Source organism: Octopus bimaculoides, chromosome 20 (genome assembly GCF_001194135.2).
Source record: "Octopus bimaculoides isolate UCB-OBI-ISO-001 chromosome 20, ASM119413v2, whole genome shotgun sequence".
Lineage (NCBI taxonomy): Eukaryota > Metazoa > Mollusca > Cephalopoda > Octopoda > Octopodidae > Octopus > Octopus bimaculoides.
In genome coordinates this window covers 21215662-21226144 of record NC_069000.1, presented here as the reverse complement: position 1 = coordinate 21226144, position 10483 = coordinate 21215662, and the positions used below count along the sequence as shown (strand labels likewise).

Sequence of the window (10483 nt, the reverse complement as noted above, 5' to 3'; positions counted from 1 at the left end):
ATTTAGGAAATCAATATTTAGTATTTCAAAAGATATATATCCAACATAACATGGTAGCATAATAAATTGGATATATATCTTTTGAAATACTAAATATTGATTTCCTAAATATATTATTGATGAATTAATAATATAAAATCACATATATACACATTTATTTGCTCAAGATAATTGAGCACTCAACATAAGTTCAATTATATATTCTTTTAGAATATTACTTATAAAAGTTATATATATATATATATATATATATATATATATATTGTGATAACATGTACTTTGTTAGTGAGTGATTGAATGTTTATTCAAAGCATAATGGAATTTAATTGCTTAAAGAACTGCTGGAGTTGGCTGTAGCTTAAATTTGGACTTGAAGGGACTTAATACATGATGTGCGTTTGTGTGTGTATATGTGATTATATATTCACCTTTTTTTGCTGTTATATCATCGTCATCTTCATCAAACACCTGTCTTCCATGCTGGCATGGGTTGGACATTTCAACAAGAATCAAGAGGTCAGAGGACTGATGAGCTTCAGTGTCTGCTTTGGCATGGCCTCTAAGCTAGAAGCCTTTCCTAATGCCAACCACTTTACAAAGTGTACTGGGCATACTTTTTCCATGGCACTGACATTAGTGAGGTTACCAAGTACTTGTTAGACAAGACCCTCTCCACTCAACTGAATGGGGTATAATACTGAAGGAAGTGAAAATATGATAGAAGGACAAATGCAGGTATCTTGCTGGAGAGGTGATACATGGCTTCTTAGTTGGAAAGAGGGAGAGAGAGAGAGAGATGGTGAGAGCATACCCTGAAGGTATAAGGTAAGTATAAAGAGAGAGAGAGTAGGGTTAGAGGAACAGAAAGGGTAGTAAAATCCAGTATGTTGCTTTGTTTTAACTGCACCAGTCAGTACTTGAATGCCTTCAGTAAAATTAACTATGTTGCCATCATTTGAGCTAAACTCCCTTCCTCCCTATAGGTTTTCTGGAGACATTGACTAACTGACAGGTGTTCAGCCCTGGGCATCAGACATGTCAGCCTCACTAGTTTGTTAAATCTGTCAAGGCCATGGGGATTGCTCTTCCTTCTACTAGAACTTACTGAAACAATACATACACATACACACGCTTACATACACATACATGCATAAACACATGTATATATATATGTGTGTGTGTGTGTATATATATATATATATATATATAACTTTTATAAGTAATATTCTAAAAGAATATATAACTGAACTTATGTTGAGTGCTCAATTATTTTGAGCAAATAAATGTGTATATATGTGTTTTTATATTATTAATAAATTCATAAACTCATCAATAATATACTCAGGAAATCAATATTTAATATTTTGAAAGACATACATCCAACATGACACGGCAACATAATAAATTTAAAATATAAATATACGAAATATAAATATCAATATATATAAAAATCTGAATATAGATAAATATATGTGTGAATATATATGCGTATAAAAATTTATGCGTAATTACGCATGAATATTGTAAAGTCTAAAATATAAAATATAAAAGAACCTAAAATTTAAAGAGTTAAATATCTATAAATATATATATATATGTAAATAAACCACATGGTTTAAATATGAAAAACCAGTGGCACGTAAAAAGCACCCACTACACTCTCTGAGTGGTTGGTGTTAGGAAGGGCATCCAGCTGTAGAAACTCTGCCAAATCAGATTGGAGCCTGGTGTAGCCATCTGGTTTCACCAGTCCTCAGTCAAATCGTCCAACCCATGCTAGCATGGGAAGCGGACGTTAAACGACGATGATGATGATGATGATGAATATGGTAAAATTGCATAAAACTTTATAAGCTGAAATCAGTGAAACTGGATCCAGGTCAGTTAAATATAACATTTTTTTCCCTATACTACCCTTTTTAGCTGCAAAACTCAAGAGAATGTATGGACTAAAACATTTTTTATACAAAAGACTTGAAGCAACATGTGACTTTTTTTCCTTGTTCCATTCTATCTTTCTCACTTTTGCTATATACATTTATATAAATTATATGTGCCAAACTCACCTTAAGAATACGTATACCAATATAATTTCGGTTGAACTATGATACAAAAGCATTTATTCTGTGGAAACATATCGTTATATTTTTTTTTTCATATATATAAACACATGGAATAAAATTATTATTATGTGGTGAAAAAAAAAAAGAATATATATATATGAACACATACAGGTATGGCTCTGTGGTTAAGAAGTTTGCTTCCCAACAACTTCAGTCCCATTGCATGACACCTTGGGTGAGTGTCTACTATAGCTTGAGGTTGCCCAAAGCCTTGTGAGTGAATTTATCAGACAGAAATTATAAAGCAGTGTGTCACATATATATGTATATGTATATGAGTATGAGAGTGTTTCTCTTCTTGTCTTGATGTGTGTGATTGTTGTAAATGAATGTCCTTCATTTCCAGTATTCTGTGAAAACATCTGAGCATAGGGAAGTATTACCTTGCTTGGAAACGGGTAAGAGCTGGCAACAAGAAGGGCATCCAGCTGTAGAATATTTGCCTCAATAGCTCCACTTGACCCTCTATGAAAGCATGAAAAAAAGTGGATTTTAAAATGATGAGGACTATGATGATGTACATGATATATATATATATATATATATATATATACTCACACACACATACATGCACACACACTAAAGCATATATCCATTGATTTTCAGGCAAAATTATTTGTTGACTAAAAATTTATAGAAATGTTCTGCAGTAGCGAGCGTACAGCATTGAAACAAATAACTGGTAATGCTCCAATTATTTGTGTGTTTGTGTGTGTGTGTGTGTGTGTGTGTGTGTGTGTGTGTGTGCATTCACCATAGCTTGATGCTACTGCTCTTATATCTGTCTCCCGCTACAATGTAGAATGTATGCTCATCTGGTATTGTGCACAAGAGGATATCTAAGTATTGTTGAAAGTTTTGACTCCAGTTGAAGTGTATCCCTTACATTTGAGGGAAAATGGTAAAGAACAATTGCTCCTTCAAAGCAAGGCTGGGGTAATACTCTGCTCTATCCTTAGGGAGAAGTCAATAGTAATGAACTGTGCAATGTTGCTAACGAGCGAGTTTTGTATGATTGTGAATGCCAATGTTTGGTGTCTGTCCCTCCAGGATTTTCAGATGTAGGTGACTGCATATTTACACTTGCTTTCTTTTGAGGAATATAATCTCAAGGATTTCAACCTCATTTGTTGCTTAACACTGAAGAGACCATAGCTGGAAGCAACAATAAATGCAACTAAAAATAAATGTCTACAATGTTTATTCTGAATGTTCTTAAGATTCTCTCTCTTTCTCTCTCTCTCTCTTTCACACACACACACACACACACACGTCCATTTGTCTGTAACTAATGTTCCCCCAAACCAAATGCAGTTAACATTCTCTTGTGTTTCACAATAACAAGAATACAAGAATAACTTGAAAATAAATATTTCCTAATTAGTCTTATTTAAACCAGTTCAGAAAAGTGGAGGAGAAGAAAAAGAGAAATTAGGAAGAGTGAAGCAGTAGTAGGAGCAGAGATGGAAGGTGCAAAATCTGGACGGTCTACCAAGTTTATTGATCTTTTGGTATAATCACACACACGCACGCACGCACATACACACACACACACACACACACACACACACACACACACACACACACACACTTTATTAGAGCTGTCTAAGTATGCATATTATGTAAATATTTATGTGTGTGTATCTATGCATGTGTACTGTGTCATACTAGTTCTGCTTGAGTATTTCACTGCCTATGTCTGTGGGACACTCAGCTATCACTATACTTCAATGAGTGAATGAGTAGGCAATTCAGTTGAACAAACAATTGGAATAGTCATTGCTGAAACCAGCAGAGATCCATTTCTTTGACTGCGTAGATTTGGGATATGTGTGTTGTTACTAAAACTACTTAAACCACCTACTCAGTAATGTTGTATCGGAATATGTCGTGAAGTTATTGATTTGGTTTCCAGCATCAAAAATACCCACCAAATCTGTCTCAAATCATATCTTACTGTCTTCAAAATCAAGCAGCTTCATTGTAGTTATGGATACTCTATTTTGCATAGACGAACAAAAGACAATGGTCATTGTTGGAATGTCTACCTTTGCCTATAGATCTATTTTGTCAGGACTAACTTGGGCTTCTATTCAACTATCATTGTTCTTTATCTCAAATAGAAACTGTTAATAGATCAAAACATGCCCTGGAATTTTTCCTGAAATTCATCTTTGTTATTTTGTATGGCACGTATACATAGTCAAATAGTTAAATAAGACTTTTTTTATAATTTGAATGTATAGTATATGGGTTATCCTTGTATTTCTTCTACAGCAAGTCACCTATCTCTGTTGGGTGTAGCATATGTATTTACCTTTTTTGCAATTTATCATAAAATAAAGGTTTTAGGTTTTGGTTAACAGAAGTTTAGAGGTTGGTTGATATATTCTTTGACAATATTTTGCATATTTAAGTACACGTGTGGCTGTGTGGTGAGAAGATTGTTTCCCAACCACATGGTTCCAGATTTGGTTCCACTCGGGGCACCTTCGGTAACTGTCTTCTACTATAGCGTTGGGCCAACCAAAGCAATGTGAGTGGATTTGGTAGACAGAAACTGAAAGAAGCCCGTTTATATATATATATATATATATATACTTGTAACAGTGTATGTATGTCTTTGTGTATGTATGTCTTTGTGTATGTATTTGTCCCCCACCACCACTTGACAACTGGTGTTGGTATGTTTATGTCCCCATTACTTAGTGGTGAAGAGACTGATAGAGTAAGTACCAGGCTTTACAAAAAAATAATAAGTATTGGGGTTGATTCATTTGAATTTAATTCTTCAAGGCGATGCCTCAACATGGCTGCAGTTTATTGACTGAAACAAGTATAAGATAAAAGATATTTGTTATTCAAAATGACCTACCCTTTGTTTTCACCATGGTCCTTAATCCATTAGCATTTAAACTAGCCATATCCGGCTCAAATATGCTACTTGTTTCATGTTCTAACCATCCAGATCCAGCTTATCACACCTAGCCTTCAATGCTATTCTAAAGATATGCAATCACGTCATCAGCATTTCAAAGCTATGAGATAATGTATGATTAATTAAAAACAATGTAATTGGAAAAGCATTGCATTTGACAGAATAATCTGAACGCTAAAGGGTTAATCTTTTTTTTAGCTAAAGTGCATGACTTATGTTTAAATAATGAGTGAATGTATGTTCTGCACCCAGCTCCTCAGCCTTTATCTCCAGAACTCCTTCCCTTCCCTACCCTTGCAGACACCCCGTCGATTTATTTACCAGATTCAAAATCTAACAGCAGTCGCACTAACTTTCCTAACTTGTTATCTTCATCTCTCCTGTCCAAATCTTGGAGGCTGTAATAAAGCTACAGACACTGTTCCATTCTAAGACTAATGTATAAATAAAGCAAGACACTGTTTGAATGGTCACTTGTGATCCAAGTTCATTGGATAATGTTACCTTCATTTATTACTGTTCATTCAGTTTCTTGTTAATTATCAACTTGATTTTTAAATTGTAAATTTCATCTTATCAAATTTTTTTTTTTTTTTCTAGCTGGCAAGAAGGAAAAAGACCTCATTATCATGAATAAAGAGAAGATAGAACATAATGTGTGTAGTTTTTTCATTATTCCTTCAACTTTAAGTCCATTCTGAAATTTCCTTCTTATAAAATAGATTTATCAAGTTTTCTCCTCTTTAATTAGACATAATAAAATCTTTCAGGATTCCCGACTTGAAGCACCAAAAGCAAATTTCAGTCCTGGTTTACCATCTGTACATAAAACCAACAAACCTCTCAGTAATTTGGCCCCATTGAAAGCATCTGGAAATGTATTAGCTTCCCTTCAAGCTTCCACTGGTCAAAATGTAAGTTATAACATATTCAGTAATATTCCTTTAACCCTTTTGTTACTATGTTTCTGCTGAAATATACTTCCTTTGTTTCATTTAATTTTCTAAATAATGGAGAATTTAGTAAAATAACTTTGTCATTTTTCTGTTGGTATTTAAGGTGGTGTGCTGGCAGAATTGTTAGCACACCGGATAAAATACTTAGTGGCATTTCGTCCATCGTTATGTTCTGAGCTCACATTCTGCTCAACTCAGCATTGCCTTTCATCCTTTTGGGGTCAATGAAATAAGTTGAGCACTGGGTTGATGTAAATGACTTAGCCCCTCCCTTGAAATTGCTGGCCTTGTACCAAAATTTGAAACCATTATCATGCTGGTGTTTGAAACAAATTAAGATACAATTTCGAAGGAAGGTTTAAATTTAAACCACTTTAAAACAGGAGGTTTTAACCTCAGAACTATGGGCAGTTTTAGGTGGTTTGGTATCATAAAGATTATAAGGTGGTGAATTTGATGTCAAAACAAGGCAAACCAAACTAGATGCTTTATTGGAGCTGTTTCAATCCTTGTATTTCTGGGTTGAAATCTTGCCAAGTCCCTCTGGAATTTATAAAACAAAAATCAGTGTAACATTTTATCATTGATTTAACCAGCTGTACATCTTGCCACTCCTCACAGTGAAAGGGCTTTATGTTCCAGAAGGAAACCAATATAACAAGTTTCAATAGCTGGTTGTGGTGTAGCATCAGATCAGTCCTAATTGAACTTCTGTGCACATGGATAGTTGGTTACACAACTAGGTATGAGTCACACATCCAAACCTTTGCCTTGTTGAAGACCTTGCTGCATAATCTAACATATAGTAAATTGTATGTGATAGAGCAATGATGCAGCCTTGAACACAGGTCAGAGAACCAACTTGTATTAGCTGGTTGTTATTTTGCATAGCTCCAAGTAAACTTTGTTTGTGCAGACCTATGGTCAATGGTACACCAATTATGTCCATTTAATCTTATAGGAGTATTCCTAGGGCTACATTATCTTGGGTATCTTTTCCTTGTATAAGACATCAGAGCAAGATATAAGGAAGATTTGGCTGCTGTTTACAAGCAATCATCTAGAGGTGAGTCACTCCAGTGCACAGAAAAATAGACAATATGTTTGCAACTAGAAAGTGGATGAATAAAAGAATTTATATTGCAATACAATGGTTTAAATTTAGAAAGTTGGTGGACAGGACTGCTGTGAATGCAGTAGAACAGAATTAAAAGCATTGCATCAAATGGTGACTAATGTAGCAATGAGTCTTGAGGCAAAGAAGCTAAAGTCATGAAATAAAAGGTCCTTGTTATGATGGTATGACAGTTGTACGTCAGTAGGAAGGATATTCTTTTACTTGTTTCAGTCATTTGATTGTGGCCATGCTGGAGTACCACCTTGAAGTGGTTTTGGACAGTTTGACCCCAGGAGTTATTTTTAAGCCTAGTACTAATTCAATTGGTCTCTTTGCTGCACCGCTAAGTTATGGGGACATAAACACACTGACACCAGTTGTCAAGCAATGATGGGGGTGCAAACATAAACACAAAGACACACACACACATAGATATATATCTATATATATACAATGAGCTTCTTTCAGTTTCCATCTGCCAAATTCGCTTACATCCTACTTTTACTAAAATTAAAAAGTAAGTACCTATAGAAAAATGTAGTCTTGGGCATACAAAAAGTCATGATGGTCATAGCTGGAATGGTTTTGATCATAGATTTCTTTGATTGATGACAACTCGGGTGGGGAAGGCTAAACAACAACAACAACATCAACACTTAGCTGCGTGTTCTGTTTATTTACAAATTCCCAACACTCTATTCTGTTGTTGACCCTTTTATTGAAATAACTTAGATTAATGACATTACTTGTAACCTTGTAGCTACTGGGGAAAATTGCTGCCCTACAACACTCAGATGTACAAATCTATTTTGGGATCATTTCCAAAATTTCTGCCAAGATTAGAAAATTTTTCTATTGCTTTTTTGTTCTTTTTTTTGTTGACCTCTAAAAGTGATCTCGTCTGATTGATTTTGGCACACATCTCTGAATACACATGGCTCTCTCTGTGTGTGTGTGTGTGTGTATGTTTGTGTTTGTGAATGTGTAAGTGTGTGTATTGTGAAACTATACTTGTGTGTCTGTGAGTGTGAAAATATGTAGTGTATGTTTGTACAATTGTTTGTGAATGTGTAAATGTGCAGTGTATATGTATGTATAAAATAGTGTATTCATATGTTTGTTTCTGAATATAAATATATATGTGTGTGTGTAGTGTATGTGTATTTGTGTGTGAAATGGTTTTGTATGTGTATGTGTTTGCAACTGCATAGATGTCTGGTGTATGTATGTGTGTGTGAAGTGATGTTTTTATAAGCTTGTTTTTGTGAATATGTAGGTGTGTTTATGTATGTTTATGTGTTTTTAGTTGGCTTTTTATTGAGAATGAAATGTAACTATAATTTTGTTGGAACAGCTAACAAAAACATATTCAATAATCATAACAACATTTCAGAAAGCTTCAAACAGATGTGAATAAATTATAAGTTCAGAATATATATATATATGTATATATACACATTAGAGGAAAAGGACATCAAAACCAAGTGAACTAAACCCCTCACATCCTATATATGATGATATATATATATATATATATATATATATGTATATATGTATATAACTTTTACTTGTTTCAATCATTAGACTGTGGCCATGGTGGGGCACCACCTTGAAGTAATTTAGTCAAACAAATTGACCCCAGTACTTATTTTTTAAGCTTGGTACTTCATCTCTCAGTGTCTTTTGCTGAACTGCTAAGTTACAGGGATGTAAATGCACTAACACCAGTTGTCAAGTGGTAGTGGGGGACAAATACAGGCTTCTTTCAGTTTCCACCTACCATCATCATTATCATTGTTTAACTTTTGTCTTCAATGCATGCATGGGTAGGATGGTTGACAGGAATCAGCCAGATAGAAGACTACCCCAGGCTACTGTGTCTGTTTTGGCAGGGTTTTTTATGGCTGGATGCTGTCCTTCCTAACACCACTCACTCTGCAGAGTGGACTCAGTGCTTTGTATGTGGCTCTAGCACAAGTGAGGTTAATCTTGGTATGATTTTTACAGTTGGATGCCCTTGTAAATGCCAACCACTTTCCAGTGTGGACGGGATGCTTTTTATGTGGCACCAGCACTGGCAGGGTCAGCTAGCAACTCACAAGACAAGGAATTTTGAGAGGGGCAGGGGCATTGGAGGATTGGGCAAGACACTTTATTTCACGTTGCTCCAGTTCACTCAGCTGTAGAAATGAGTTGCGACGTCACAGGTGCCAAGCTGTATCGGCCTTTGCCTTTCCCTTGAATAACATTGGTGGCGTGGAAAGGGGAGGCTGGTATCCTTGGGCGACTGCTGGCCTTCCATAAACAACCTTGCCCAGACTTGTGCCTGGGAGGGTAACTTTCTAGGTGCAATCCCATGGTCATTTGTGACCGAAGGGGGTCTCCGAGTTGTGGTTGGTGCCAGCATGGTTTCAGGTTCAGTCCCACTGCATGGTACCTTAGCTAAGTGTCTTCTACTATAGGCCCTGGTCAACTAGAGGCTCATGAGTGGATTTGGTTGATAGAAACTGAAAAATGTCCATCGTGTATTGTGTGTGTGTGTGTGTGTGTTTATACACGCATACACACACATACACACATGCTGAAAATTTTTTATTTGGACATTTTATTGTCTTTTGTGTAATTTTAATTAAGGTCGTATTTGTCATATTTATTCTGTATAGATTTAGTCTGAGTTCTTTGCAGTGACAAAAAAAGATTGTTAGGTGTTTTGTAACATCATCATCATCATCATTTAACGTCCATTGTCCATATTGGTATGGGTTGGATGATTTGACCGGGCTGGCATACTGGAAGGCTGCACTAGACTCCAGTCTGATTTGACCCCAGGACTTATTTTGTTTTAAGCCTGGTACTTATTCTATCAGTTTCTCTTTGCCGAACTGTTAAGTTATGGGGACGTAAACACATTAGCACTGGTTGTCAAGTGGTGGTGGGGATCAAACACAGACATAAAGACACACATACGTCGTCGTCATCGTCATCGTCATCATTTAACGTCTGCTTTCCATGCTAGCATGGGTTGGACGATTTGACTGAGGACTGGTGAAACCAGATGGCTACACCAGGCTCCAATCTGATTTGGCAGAGTTTCTACAGCTGGATGCCCTTCCTAACGCCATATATACATATATATATATGACGGGCTTCTTTCAATTTCCATCTACCATATCCACTCCTAAGGCTATAATAGAAGACATTTGTCCAAGGTGCCAAAAAACCCAAAACCATATGGTTGGGAAGCAAGCTTCTTACCACTCAGCCATGCCTGCATGCATTGAAGACAGCTTAGAAAATTGGGTTAATACCCTTTAGAAGATGGCGAAAAAGTGGCCAGCAAATCTCTACA

The 10483-nt window shown here is 35.8% G+C and overlaps 1 protein-coding gene across 3 annotated transcripts in view; it reads left to right on the top strand.

Moving 5' to 3' along the window:
- The window catches only part of LOC106874788 (centrosomal protein of 164 kDa), a 105782-nt gene that overhangs the window by 12433 nt on the left and 82866 nt on the right, over positions 1-10483 (top strand). For all 3 annotated transcript variants that reach the window (XM_014922644.2, XM_052975154.1, XM_014922652.2), the window contains 2 exons: positions 5662-5717; positions 5832-5975. In XM_014922644.2, coding sequence (XP_014778130.1) covers positions 5662-5717; positions 5832-5975 — 200 coding nt within the window. The remainder of the gene's footprint in view (positions 1-5661; positions 5718-5831; positions 5976-10483) is intronic.